The sequence below is a fragment of the Planococcus citri genome, chromosome 4 (assembly GCF_950023065.1).
Source record: "Planococcus citri chromosome 4, ihPlaCitr1.1, whole genome shotgun sequence".
NCBI classification, from domain to species: Eukaryota; Metazoa; Arthropoda; class Insecta; order Hemiptera; family Pseudococcidae; genus Planococcus; species Planococcus citri.
Window position 1 is genome coordinate 53,878,154 of NC_088680.1, and position 14,239 is coordinate 53,892,392.

General features: G+C 32.8%; 3 protein-coding genes across 3 annotated transcripts in view; 1 reads left to right on the forward strand and 2 right to left on the reverse strand.

Annotated features, from left to right (window-relative positions):
- The window catches only part of LOC135844090 (NADPH oxidase 5-like), a 142,587-nt gene extending 139,429 nt beyond the window's left edge, over positions 1-3,158 (reverse strand). Inside the window, exon 1 of the mRNA XM_065362200.1 lies at positions 3,025-3,158. The gene's annotated coding sequence lies outside the window, so the exon portion shown is untranslated. The remainder of the gene's footprint in view (positions 1-3,024) is intronic.
- Positions 106-2,361, forward strand: LOC135844092 (uncharacterized). Its single transcript, XM_065362201.1, has 9 exons — positions 106-283; positions 395-646; positions 727-885; positions 1,007-1,092; positions 1,171-1,268; positions 1,361-1,547; positions 1,614-1,744; positions 1,847-1,962; positions 2,068-2,361. The coding sequence occupies exons 1-9, from the start codon at positions 220-222 to the stop codon at positions 2,244-2,246; spliced, it is 1,272 nt and encodes a 423-aa protein (XP_065218273.1). The 5' UTR covers positions 106-219; the 3' UTR covers positions 2,247-2,361.
- LOC135844089 (zinc finger SWIM domain-containing protein 5-like) overlaps positions 2,243-14,239 on the reverse strand; it is a 124,603-nt gene continuing 112,606 nt past the window's right edge. Inside the window, exons 8-19 of the mRNA XM_065362197.1 lie at positions 13,990-14,225; positions 13,296-13,435; positions 9,749-10,187; positions 9,292-9,671; positions 9,040-9,206; positions 8,724-8,968; positions 6,883-7,037; positions 6,641-6,804; positions 6,415-6,565; positions 6,214-6,332; positions 5,924-6,142; positions 2,243-5,851 (exon numbers count right to left, since the gene is read on the reverse strand). Coding sequence (XP_065218269.1) covers positions 5,315-5,851; positions 5,924-6,142; positions 6,214-6,332; positions 6,415-6,565; positions 6,641-6,804; positions 6,883-7,037; positions 8,724-8,968; positions 9,040-9,206; positions 9,292-9,671; positions 9,749-10,187; positions 13,296-13,435; positions 13,990-14,225 — 2,952 coding nt within the window. The 3' untranslated portion in view covers positions 2,243-5,314. The remainder of the gene's footprint in view (positions 5,852-5,923; positions 6,143-6,213; positions 6,333-6,414; positions 6,566-6,640; positions 6,805-6,882; positions 7,038-8,723; positions 8,969-9,039; positions 9,207-9,291; positions 9,672-9,748; positions 10,188-13,295; positions 13,436-13,989; positions 14,226-14,239) is intronic.

The following is a 14,239-nucleotide window of genomic DNA, read 5'->3' on the forward strand; positions in this document are numbered from 1 at the left end:
AATACTTCATAATTAGATATTAAAAATCGACAACACATCAATCCCACTTTCGCGATAAGATAAAAAAAAACTCTTTCGAATGTCATAATCCTATATACTTATTATAGGAGTCAATCATTAGTAGTATACCTACACCTAAGTATAGAAACCTACACGAAATCAAACAAGTTCGAGCACCATATCCCATACAATACACATACTCATAAAATTCTTGGCATAATGACGTTATTTGAAACAATTAATTACGCCGTTTTTCTTTTGTTAGCTGTATCAATAATCCAAGGTAAGAATAATCTATACTTTAGAGAATTTCTTTAGCCTATGATAGTAACCTTATCCACCAAATCAACTGCAGCAAAAAATGGCAATTGCTGAATTTGGATAATTTTTATAGGTGATAATGTCTACGAAGGTGCTACAACAAGTACCACACCGTCACCGTCATCATCTAATGATAAATGCTCGATCACTGTATCGATTATGAAAGATTATGGCAGAGTTGAGTCTTCAAATTACCCTAAACCGTATCCGGTGAATTGTGTTTGGACTTATATAATTCATATTGGTAAAGGATATAAGTTGAAATTGGTTATAAATGAGTTGGATATCGATACAGAAGAAGGAGATGCGATGATTATAGAACCAAGTAAGGTGTTCAACAAATATACCAATCAGAATCAAATCTCATCATTAAAGTCCACATGTTAATCTGATCTGAAATTGTAGCGGTAGGTAGCAGAGTGGAGATAGAAAATCATTCGAAACAGTCGCCGATAACAAAAGAAAATACATCCGAAGAAAATGGACCTTGCGTCATAATCACATTCATGGCCAAAGACCATCCAAATACTCATCGTGGATTCAGCATTAATTTCGAACGAATAGGTAAGTAATTGAAATCGAACTCGTATGCTAAATAGTCCGCAGTGATTTGTAGTTCAATGTAACGATCTTCACCTCAAATTGTGACAAAAGATTTAGCTATAATAATTTGCATATAATGCAGAGGAACCGCTAACCGAACCATCACCTCATGAGACTGAGATACCAGGATGGATTCAGTTATATTTAGCCGGAGTTTCAGCGTTCGAGGTAAATTGTCATCTGATTTTATTTTAAAAATGCATCTCTAGTGTGCTTTTGTGATTGTATAATTCGTTAAATGTGTAGTTTAACTTGATACGAGAACATTTCAAAGAAGCTTTAGCCAAAATAACGAAAGAGTATATCGATAAGAAACACATGTCGAACGAAAATGTATCAGCAATGTAAGTACTAACTCAATTGACCAATTTTCACCACCTTAATTAATAATCAATCGATTCATTTCATTAATCGCGTTCAATGTTTTCGGTTCAAGACAAAACGATATCATTATCAATAGCATGGAACCATGTCCTAGTTCCTGGCCTTGGTCTTCGAGCTGTATCCAGTTAAATTTCACTATTAAATTAACCGATAATCCGTTCGAATTACATTCCGAACATCTGCGTGATGTATGGGATCTGCATAGAACATGCGAAGAATTTTACGAGCTGAATATTTCAGTTAGTGTTGAAAATTAATTGGTGATCTGGAAGATATTCCCTCGTTAACCGAAGGTTCTCTTGCAGGAGTACGAATTACCGGACGTTCAATGGTTCATGTGGTTTTGGATCTTTATGATTATCTTCATCTCGGTTGTGTTCGCTTTCCTATTAGTAATCGTAGTTCGCACGAAGCTCATTCATTATTATTTTATAAAGTACGAGCAAACGTACTCATTTGATTTACTTTACTGGCTCGATCCTCGATCGCCAATTAATTCTCAATCAATTTGTACAAATTATTCTTCGTGTTTCTGCAGGTTACAAGAATCTAGACCAGAGCCCAGAATATGTCCATCGTCGAGCTGGACCAATCAACATATTTCATATCTTTTCAACGCAGAAAACGAACAACGATTCAGATTCCAGAAAGCACGTGAGTATCTCTCCTCTCTCATACCTCATTCATTCTACAGCTCTTTAATTCATTCTAGAATCGTGACTCCAACTCGAACATAATTTTTTTCCTTTTATTTCGCAGATAATCAAAACAACTCAGAACCATCCACATTCTCGAAACACAACGGTATAGATAATGCGAGCTACGATAACGATAACCGTAGCCAAAACTCGGTCGACGATTTCGATTCCGAAGACGATCAACACATTTATTACTCGCTAAACTACGACGAAAGACTGAAAAATAAAACCCATAGTTAAATTATTTGCAGTCTTTATTTTATTCAAAAAAAAAAAAAAGTTATTACAAAGTGACAACGTTATTGAAACTGACAGAAAAGTAAAAAGATATTACTAGTCCAACGAATACATATAATCATACGTATTGTAAAAAGTCTCATTATATTAATAAGTACAGAATATACACGAATAAAACCTTACAATATACTTAGAAACTAATCTTGGTAATTCAACGGTAATTTGTGCAATTTCACGGTTCAATGTTCTGTCCGATGGAGGAGCGTTTTCCTTCGCATATCGATTTTCGAGGATCAAAGTATAAGATTATAAGAAAAAAGTAAGAAATGATAATAAAACAAAACACAGCGAGTAGTAAAATAAAAAACTAATAAAACAAAAGCAAAAAAATTTCAACTAAAAAATCGAGTAATGTAACGAAATAAAGAAAAACTCAAAAAACAAAAACATCAAAATAATATTCAACAATATAATAATTGCACGATATGCTTAAATAATCATCTACTAACGAAATTCCGTTCGTTGATTTTAGCTAAAGAGAAATTTTCTCCTTACCGATGTAGAAAAAATTTCGAAGAGATGATTCAAGATTCAACGTGAATTTAGTGGTGTTGTTTCAATCACGCGAATGAAATTCGAATTTAATAATTGAAATTAATAGAACATAAAGCTTAGAATTAAATGAGATCACTACAAATTAAGTTTATATTCAATGTAGTAATGATATCAAATGATATTTAGCCAATGAGGTAGTTAAAATCGAGAGAAAATTGTTACATACCGTAGCTTTGGAAACAAATTCAAGCATGACTGAAGCTTTCGTATAAACACATGTAGGTTGGAGAACTAACGAACGATTGTTTTATAATCATAATTTGTATTAAGTCAACAAAACACAATATCAATTAAACCGAAAGAAATGAGAGAATAAACCCGCAACGAATTAGGAAATCACGATCGAACACTGGAACCAACGTCAATGGCGGCCATTTTGTGTTTTGTAAACAACATTTTTGTAAACAAAGGAAAAAAATGCGGGAAAATGTGACTTTCTTATCAATTTGATGTTTTGGATCAGTGAACTGAAAGAATATGAGAATAATTTCAATTTCAATTTCAGCAAATTTCAGATCAGGAAATTTCTTTCTCAAATTAAAAATTTTGAATTAAAAGGATAAATAATAATTTAAAAACAGGTGTAATAAAACAAAATCAGCCCATACAACGAGAATAGAATACTTTTCTGTTCAATTCATGCTTGATCTAATGCTTTGACTATATATACATGGACTGCTATCTCCTATTGTTGTTGAACGGGAATCGTGAAGCCAAAGCAATAGAGGTACTAGATCGGGACATGGGCTCTGAGCATGCGCGAGATTTCGTTGCAACGAGCGTAGCGGTCGTTGGGACGTAGGAGGGTGTTCGTCGCTCCGTGGTTCATCGTGATTGGAAGGTGCGAGGGTGGTTCGGATTCCTGCGCGCGCATGAAAATTCCCGATGCTCCCGATCTAGTACCTCTATTACTTCGGCTTCATCGGCAACAATGAAGATAGTAGTCCATGTATATATAGTCAAAGATCTAATGTTCCAAAGCTCTAAAATCATTTCAAAATGAATCATTGAAAGTTAAAACGAATGATTGAGGAAAAAATGATCATGTGATAAAATAAAATCACATCAGAGATGAAAAATGATTGAAAAATTTGCAAAATTCTGAAAGAAATATCTTCAAATTAATGATACTGAATATTTTGGCATTTTTTGCATCAACAAACATGTAATAAAATTTTGATCAAAATAATGAAAAACTTTTAAAAAATGAGATTTTTACTCCGAAACGATTGGATATAATAAAATAGAAATTTTCAACGTCAAACAGATTTGAAAAAATTTTAAAACCCAATAATAATTAAAAGCTTTTAAAAACAGAACAGAAAAATAATAAATACTATAAAATATCGAAGCTCTTAAATTATCAAAAAAAAAAAAATAACTGTTGTTTTTCTAAATAAATAAAAAAATAATATAATAATAAAAACTGGTAACAAATGTAATCAAGATGGCTGTTCAATGCAGATCGTTGATGATGGTAGCACAATAAAAAATTGCTTCTACGCGTTCAATAAAATTAAAAATGGCACGATAACATTCAAAAATCAAAACAGCAAAAACAATATAATAATTCTACTTGATCGATAGGTATCTCAAATTCGATAATTTTTTGAATGTTATTCACGACCTTTCTAATATTGTTTTTGAAAAAACGCAAATACAAACACGCATGTTACAAAGTTACACTTATTCACTAATAACTCAACGTAAATTGATATAAATATGGTAGGAATAAATTTTTTTTTATAAATCTTATTGGCTAGACAAAAAAAAAGAAAACGAGAACTTGGACAGTAATATCTCTTTGAATTATACACAATTTTTCATCGTTAAAACGTCGGGGGAAAAAAGTAAAATGAAAAATTAAACAGGCAATATACACTTGGATGATATTTTACATTTAAAAAAAAAATCAAAAAAAGGAAAAAAAATAACTTACTAGTAATACGATTTAAATGCTTCAAATACGTTTTAAAAATACATGACTAATAAAAAAAATTGTATAAACACTAAAAGTAAAATTAAAACGTAATGAAAAAAAAATTATATCACAAAGAAACTAATGAGAGAAAAATTTGCGCATTCGATTGCACTTTAAAAATCGAAAAATGCTTCACCGGGTTACATCCACTTGAAAAAAAAATTCGATTAAAAAAAAAACCTTAGGAATACATGAAAGTTATACTTCCACAATGTACACACTGTACAATTTATATGTACATCTCGGAGTCATAAATATTTTGGCATAATGACGAACATAATAGTCAAAAATAAATAAAACACAGTTTCATTTTTTAAAAAATGGAGAAGGAAAAAAAGATCCTAGACATAAACTTATTTATATACAAATAAACCAGTCTCATTGCAAAAAACGTAAAAAAAAAGAAAAAAGAAAAAAATGGTTACTAATAATGCCAATTCGGTCACCTATGTGACTGAATTGTCGAATACCCTAGTCAGCCGAATCTCTCTTTCACCAAAACCATCAATTTTTTCTTGCCTTTGTAGACCAATTTCATGTTCTCGACTAGTTGAGCGAACTGCACATGTCCGTCGTGAGCTAATAAAAACGTGTCGCGAGCTTTAACAAGGAACTCGATGAAATCGCCGTAATGTCGCGGTGAAATATGCATCAGTCTGGAATGCGTTGTGCTGATGTAGGCGGCGACCGCTGCCTCCAAAAGCTGCTTCAATGGTGGTCTATCGTAAGACAGAGGTTTGACGTTGCCACGATTCACCATGCTGCTGGTACGATGACTGTGATGGTGATGATGGTGGTGATGATGATGATGGTGTTTGACGTTATCGCTGCTCGGATGCGGACAAGACATACCGGGCGGGGTCATCGAACATCTGCGTAGAATATCCGATAGGACAGTGGCACATTGTACGTTTTTTACCACCAATGGGATCATACTGCTGAGTTCGGATTTCCCCAGCGAATGGCAGAGTGCGCAAGCCCAATGGATATCGTTGATAGCGGGATGTGTATCCTGGAAATGAAGAATGAAATTAGTATCGAGAATATTTTCGATATTTTTACGAGTATTTGGTGTTTTATGTACCTGATTGTACGCTAGATGAACATTTTTCATGGCAAGTATGGCTAGCTTATAAGCACGAGTTGGAAAACCACGATGTTCCATGTAACGTGCGATAGTAAATAGTTGAGATGATGTCATAATATGCGGAGCTGCGTGAACTACGATTTGATATGCGCTTTCGTGAGCCATAGGTTCGTTCTCACACAGATTCAATGCGTTCAAAGAACAATTAGGTGGATCCTAGAAAGAAATCGAGATTAATAACATTGTCTAGAGACTTCAAAAACGTAATGAAATGGTAAAATAAATACCTTTGTGGCGCATTGTAACGCGAGAGCACGAGCACAAGCCGATAGCTCTTCTTGTTGAGCGTACGATAAGTTCAACCTCATAATCGTGGCGTGAGACATAATCGTACTAGCAACTGGTCCTAAACACGTATGAAAAAAACATCAATTAAAATCCAAATTATTGTAAATTAATCGTAGGTAATTAATTGAATTATTACGAACCAGTAGCTTCGGTAGGTGAGAAAAACTGATACCAGTTTTGCATAATTGAGATCAACGCTTCGACTCCAACTTCAGTAGCGCAGCTTACCAGCCAACGGACCATTTCACGACGTCTCCAATTCAATGGTGAAACCACAGTCATTCTCATCACCTGCAAAAAAATATTCATTTTAGTTATTTATTTCATTCGAGGAAAGTTGGCGAATAAGAGGGGAATATTTCATACCTGTAGTCCCAGTTCAAAAGCTACGTTCAATAAAGTAGGATGCCTGGGGCCAGCTTCTGGTGTAGCGAATCTAAACGCTTCTTGAGCCAATTTAAATAAAAGCGAGGAACTATGAATATGTCTTTGAGCCGATTCCAGGATCGTTCTAAGTCTCATAACTTCACCTGTGATGAAAATAATTAATTAGAATAGGTATCCAAATAAGAAAAATGTTAATGGTTTAGACTTGGCTATGAAAATACCTCTAGCAGCGCTCATCATAGTAATGGCTAGATTACACTGCTGTGTTTCGATATGTCCCAAAGTGAACCATCTTGGATATCTGCTCAGAACCAACGATGACACGTTACCATTTACTGGATCATCGGCGTCTTCGTGGTCTTCCAAAATAGGTAATCTGTGGAAGAGAAAGGAAAAATTATTTATTAATCGAGTAAATACCTAAGTATCGAATTAACGGAGCTGAATTTTCAAAAAAAATTTCGTAAAAATTGGTCTAAAATATGTTGTTGGAAAGTTATGTTCAAGTTTTACTCCAAAATTCAAATTGAGCCTCACTACAGCTTCACAGAGAAGCTTTGGGCCCAAAATTTTAGAAAAAATGCAATTTGGGTATGGAAATGTGGAGTTTTAAAGGCACTAATTTTTATTCTGAAACCTATTTGACCCCTTTAAATTAAAAATAATTCAAAATTGAATAATGAAAAAAAATAATAAAAAAAATAAATTTTTTTTTTTCGTTTTAATTTTCAAAAAAATTTGAATTTTAGACATTTTTTAATTTTTACATAAATAGAGCTTCCCAGAAGACAATCGAGGGCTAAAAATTTTATAAAATGTAATGGGGGGATCAAAATATACGTTACTAGGGACTCTGATTTTGATTCTGAAATCTGTCCGACTCAACACAAACATTTTTCAACATTTTTTGAATTTTTGGTCCTAAGCTCCCTTCTGAGAGCCTCAATTTTTATTTGAGGTCATACGAAATTTAGAATCAGTATCATTAAAGTCTTCAGAAACCCTATAATACGATACCAAACTTTTATTTTCAAAATTTTGGACCTCAAACCCAACCCCCTCCCTCACTTCCTACCTTCTAGGAAGCAGCTTAAATTTTGATTTTTGGAAATATTGAATTTTTGGAATTTTTGGGCCTCAAGCCTCCCCCCCTTTTGTGGCTTTGGGGACCTCAGTTTTCATTTCAGGGCCAAATCGATTTCAAATTCGAAATTAGCGTCATGGAAAAATAGTAATTCGATACATACATTAATTTTTTTGAAATTTTAAGCCTCAAACCTCCTCTAATAATCTTAAATCTTTCAAAAACAATGTTTTTGAAACCTAATTCAATTTTTCAATTTTTTTTTCCAAACTTTCAAATATTTTTCAAACATTTCTAATTGTATTTACAAATTCCAAAGAGTTGATTTTCAAAAATTTTTAACATTTCTCAAAAATATTCAATTTTTTGTCAAAATTTTGAGCAATATTTTTCAAAAATCCCAAAGAGTTGATTTTCAAACATTTTTAACTATCTTCAGTTTTTTGTCAAAACTTTGAGCATTTCCCAAAATTTTGAACCAATTTCAAACATTTCTGATCCAAACATTTTTCAAACATTTCTGATAGCTTTCAAAAATTCCAAAGAGTTAATTTTTAAAAAATTTGAACATTTCTCAAAATATCTTCAACTTTTGGTCAAAATTTTGAAATTTTCCAATAATGCAACATTTGCTAAGCATGTTTACTTTTCCAAGTTTTCAAATAGTTTTTCAAATATTCAAACATTGATAATTTCAACACCTCCTAAAAATTTAAAAATCATAGAAAATACATTTTTCGTTTTTTTTTTTTTTTTTTTGAAAAGAGACTTTTTGCATTTTTTAGGCAAAAGAACGACCCTTATTTGTAATTTTTGGTAATTTCAAGTAAGAAATCATTTTTATAAGAAGTTAGCATTTTTTGACAATTTTTGGCAAAAAGCAAGACTTTAGGGAAATTCTTGAAAAAAAGTACAATTTTTTGGAATTTAAAATTTTTGACAATTTTCGGCAATATTGAATTAAAAACAAATACACACCTCATAGCTCTCAAGCCCACTTCGTAAGCTAGATCCGGATAATAATTATGCAAGACCATGAATAAGAATTTGGCAAAGGTATGCATCGGAACACTCTCCGGATGAATTCCAATACCAAGACCACTCGATGGTCCGCCTTCTAACAAGACGATAGCTTGTCTTCTCAGCACAGCGATCAAACTATTATCCATCTCCATCTCTTGAAGTCTGGAAATCAGTCTATCTTCTTGTTTGCAGGCTTTCTCCTGTAATAATTTTCGCATTAGTATGAAGTATTTCGATAACCAAAATGTAATCACGAGAGAAGAAAACTTACCTGAGCGTAATGACCCGGAGGCATTATTCGTTGTTGACCTAATGCCATCAGAGCCACTTCAACAGCCAATGTTAGATACGTTTCGGTACGATCTCGTGAACCGACTACAGCCACGTGGTGATATCTAGGAGTGATACGAATAGTAGTTTCGTCCGCATTTAATGGATCTGCACATACAAAAAAAAAATTAATGATAGAATTAACACACTGCTAAGAAAATCTCATCCAATTCCATAGTTCGGTTTGGCTTACCAAAAAAAGAAGGTGTATGAGGAATATTATCATCTAATATTAGAGAAGCTTCGGTCAACGTATCGAATATACAGCCAACCGGATCTAACGGGTGTCCGATCCAGCCATCAGTCCAATTCGTACTCGAAGACGAATGCTTGGAATAGTATGAATTACGACAGTCGCAATTATTACGATTACTGCTAGAACGAATACTACACGGAGACGATCGATGATTGTCATAATAGCTGCTGCTGCTACTACTACATCTCGAAGAACATCCTAAGCTTGATCTATGAGAATCACCGAAAGAGCTACTGCTTCGATATGTATTGCAATTGATAGGTGAACGCAAATTGTATCCCTCGTTATAATTACATCTCGGCGAACACGAAGAATACCTTTGAAAAAAAACACACAAACGATTAGAAACCCAAAAAAAACCCTGATTCACTCAAGTAAGTAGCCATACACATACCTCGAATAAGAATCATAGGAACGAGGACTACAAGGCATTCCACTTCTACTCTGCGAATCCATACAGTAGCATCGTGAATTACACAGAGGACTGCTACGATGATGATTATCATAGCCGCTACAACCGCATCTCGAAGTGCAAGCTTGATCAGATCCTCTAATCGGTCCAGGACTTCGAATACGCGGATCGTAACATCTAGGCGGACAGTGTGGGCTAGAACGGTGGTCGTTGTATGGCAGATAACGCGGTGAACTACGATGGTTATTTTCGCTGCATCTCGAAGAACATCCAGATTGCTGACTCTCGTGCCATTTACGTTGAGCGTTCAATTGGTTGTACTTCATGGTGCGGACCACTGCGACAGCTAATCGTAAAGCTGCTTCGTAGTGGCCATGAGATCGAAGAGCGTCGATACGTGCTGCGCAAGTGGGCAATGGTTCTGTAAAATGAAAACAATTCCAACGATTAGATACAATAGTCTATGAGTGAATTTGGCAAAATGTTGACGTCTTGACGAATAAATGAACGATCGTCGAAAAATCGAAACAAAAAAAAAAAAAAAAGAGTTGAAATTATCGGAAGAAGATATTCGTTCATTTATTCGACATTTACATAGGTTATATTCCACAACAAAGTACCCTATTTATGGAACAAAAAGATGAGACTTTCTTTTCAACATGAATTATTGGCATCATCGACGTAGTACATGAGTAACCAAAAACGCTTGATAACCGAAAAAGTAACAAAACATGCAACTTCTTGGTAAGAAAACTAGTGTTTTTGGCTATTTTTGCAACGAGTATAAAATTTTTGCAATTTCTGGCAAAAACGCGAGATTTTGGCTATTTTAGCAAAACGAAAAGCTTCTTGGCAAATTCTACCAAAAAGTTGAAATTTTGGACAATTTTTAGAGAAAGTGAGATTTTTTAGAATTCTTTTGCAAAAAAAAAACAAAAAATAAATAAAAATGACAATTTTTAGCCACTTTTTTGGAAAATGAAAATGTATGTAAAACTTTAAAGAATCGAGAATATTTCACAATTTTTGGCAAAATGAAAAATTTTGACAATTTTAGCAAAAAGAAAAGCTATTTGGGAATTTCTGGTATAAAAGCAAGATTTTGGACAATTTCTGGAAAAAATGGGGTTTTTTGGAATTTTTTTGCAAAAAAAAATAAATAAATAAAAATGGCAATTTTTAGCCATTTTTAGCAATTTTTTTGGAAAATGAAAATAATTTGTAAAACATTGAAGAATCGAGAATATTTTTACGATTTTTGGCAAAATGAAAAGCTTTTGGCAATTTCTGGTAAAAAAGCAAAATTTTGGGCAATTTCTGGAAAAAATGAGATTTTTTGGAATTTTTTTGCAAAAAAAATGACAATTTTTATCCATTTTTTTGGAAAATGAAAATATTTGTAAAACATTGAAGAATCAAGAATATTTTCACGATTTTTGGCAAAATAAAAGTTTTTGACAATTTTAGCAAAAAGAAAAGCTATTTTGACAATTTTTTGGTGAAAATGCAAGATTTTGGACAATTCAAAAAAAAAATAAAAATAAAAATGGCAATTATTAGCATTTTTTTTGGAAAATGAAAATATTTGTAAAACATTGAAGAATCGAGAATATTTTCACGATTTTTGGCAAAATGAAAAACTTTGACAATTCTGGCAAAATAAAAAACTTTTTGGCATTTTCTGGTAAAAAATCGAAATTTTGGACAATTTCTGGAGAAAATGAGATTTTTTGGAATTTTTTTGCAAAAAAAAAAAACAAAGAAAAATAAAAATGACAATTTTTAGCCATTTTTCTGGAAAATGAAAATTCTTGTAAAACATTGAAGAATCAAGAATATTTTCACAATTTTTGGCAAAATGAAAAATTTTAACAATTTTAGCAAAAAGAAAAGCGTTGCGGAAAATTTCTGGCAAAAAGATAAAATTTTGGACAATTTTAGAAAAAAGGTGAAAGTCTTTGAAATTGAAAAAAAAGTTGGATAATAATTTTTAACCATTTTGGTAAAAAGCGAACATTTTTGTGAATTGTTGAAGAATCGAGAATTTTTGACAATATTTAGCAGAAAACAACTTTTGACCATTTGTAGCAAAAATCGGACTAAAATTATTATCAAAAAAAATGATTACTGGTAAAAAAAAAACACGAGTTTTTAAAGACTTCGACAATTTTAGAAAAAAGCTGGACTTTTTAGTCGTTGTTGGTAAAAAAAAAACATATTTTTTCAATATTTCTGTCAAGAATGCGAGACTTTATGCAACTTTTTGTTGCAGTAAAGAGCGAGACTTTTGAATCATTTTTAGAAAAACATTTTTTCAACGATTTTGCTAAAAAAAAAAAAAAAGGTGAAAATTTTTGGAACTTTTTGGCAAAGAGCACGACTTTGCTAATTTTAGCAAAAAGCAAGCTTTTTTGAAATAATTGACTTTCTTCCAACTTTTCGGTGAAAAATCAAGAGTAAGGCTGTTTCTGACAAAAAAGCATTACTTCTGTGTAATTTTGGAATAAAAAGTTGATTAATTTTTGAAATATTTCGTGAAAAAGCAAATTAAAAAATTATTTTTCTCATTTTTTAATGGATTACTTATAATCTTTATGATCCAAAATTCTATTTAAGTTATTTAAAGAATGATTAATTCACTTAAAAATAGAAATTACTGAACTGCGAACTGTCTTCACAACACTTAATTCAATGTAATCATCCTGATAATGAACTCATTTTAAATTTGAAAACACCAATGAATAACTGACAGTTGTATTTTCCTAACCGAACGGAAGTTTGTACTTGACTGAAATCATCACGCAATATGCTACATTCAGGTTACCCTTCTGAACGTGACACTTTATTTCCAGAAAAAAATTTCCATCAATTCATTAAACCGTCAGTCACCGAAAAAAAATAAAGGTATAAACTTTCAAACAATAAAGTTTAAAATCGTCGGAAAAATTCCAATTCCCACAAAGAAAAATTTCAAAAGAAAAATTTTTCGCCTCATATTCGTTGGCGAAGTTTTTCAAAACTAGGAAAAAAAACTCGTTTACTCGGAATTCTTTACAATTCAAAAATAAAAAGAAAGAATAAAAAAAAAGTCGACTCGAATCGATTTTGGAACACTTTAGTATAATTTTGACCGCGTCAGTGGGAACGCCGACGAATTTACACAGCATTTAAAGTATTCATCATCGAACAAAGAAGCTTTACAATAGAGAACAGAGAGTAGTAAATTCGTTTCATACACGACGATGAAGTTGGTTTAAAAGTTAAACCTTTAAAAAGGTCAAATTTTGCAACTTCAAACAAAAGAATTTACAGCAATCGAACCAACGAACACCGAACATGGTGAGGAAAGCAGCGATGAAAATTTTGTGAAAATTCGTATTCAACTCGCAATAACAATTTTTACTCGACGAGGCGGTGCAGTGGGTAGTCGGGTACGGTTTTAAGTTTAACTCGTTGGATAGGGATGGGATAGTACTCGGTCGTGGAATATTTTCCTATTACCATATCTGCGCAGAAAAAGATACTTTACCGTGCCATAAAGGCTGCCCAAGAGAATTAAAACTACCGCTCTGCGGAGTAGTATCGGGAACATGGCTACAGTACGTGTCGCTCATTAAAATATTTTTCAAATGCACATTATCCCACGTCATGTTAACAGCATCTAAAGCTCTGTAAATAAGAAAAGAAAAAAATTATTCGTTGAACAAAATAAGCGAGGAAATCGTTAAGATAATGTCAACTCGACTCGTTCTCGTTCGAATGTACGAATATAACTTTTATATATGTACGTATGTGCTTAATATTTGACGATTAAATAAAGTTGACGACGATGAGATCGCGTCTATAGACATTACAATTGAGATGTTGGCGTGAAGACTTGCTGATTTAATACTCAAATATGGCGGATTAATATATTTCACAATATTTGTCCTGTCTATTTTACTTTTTAAAGTCAATCATGTTAATACTCTCGAATATTACATACACGTTATCGAGTAAACATTTTCTGGCACAGGTACTTGGTTTCGCGGCCTCAAAGTCAACGTCGTAAACCGACGCAGGCTTATGTTTCTCATACTTCTTCGATAACGTTATTCGAGTCGTTATCTGTTTGAAGAAAAATATTCCACTCGAAGCCGAAAAACCAATCCTTGGTACATCCAATAAAAAAATATTCAATCGAACGAGAACGTAGAAAGAGAGAAAATTAAACCAATAGATACCTATGAAAAATAGTCCTGGGTTTACTCTCTCTGACATGGTAAGACCATGAAGAACGATGTCTTCGAGGCGAACGATTGTTATTGTTATTAGTACTACTGCTGCTGCTGTTATTGTTACTAGCATTGTTATTGCTGCTATTATTGTTACTATTGCCATGGTAACTATTACTGTTGTTTTCTTCCTCATCCTCGGAGCTGCTATCTGAAGAATGGTAGTTGTTGCTTCCGCGATGGTACTGCAAGCATCAAA

What these genes read in the sequence shown, in the direction of transcription:
- LOC135844092 (XM_065362201.1), top strand. Translation starts at nt 220, where the DNA reads ATGACGTTATTTGAAACAATTAATTACGCCGTTTTTCTTTTGTTAGCT. An exon ending in AGCTGTATCAATAATCCAAG is followed by an intron (nt 284 to 394) that starts GTAAGAATAATC and finishes TAATTTTTATAG; the next exon opens with GTGATAATGTCTACGAAGGT. An exon ending in CCGGAGTTTCAGCGTTCGAG is followed by an intron (nt 1,093 to 1,170) that starts GTAAATTGTCAT and finishes TTAAATGTGTAG; the next exon opens with TTTAACTTGATACGAGAACA.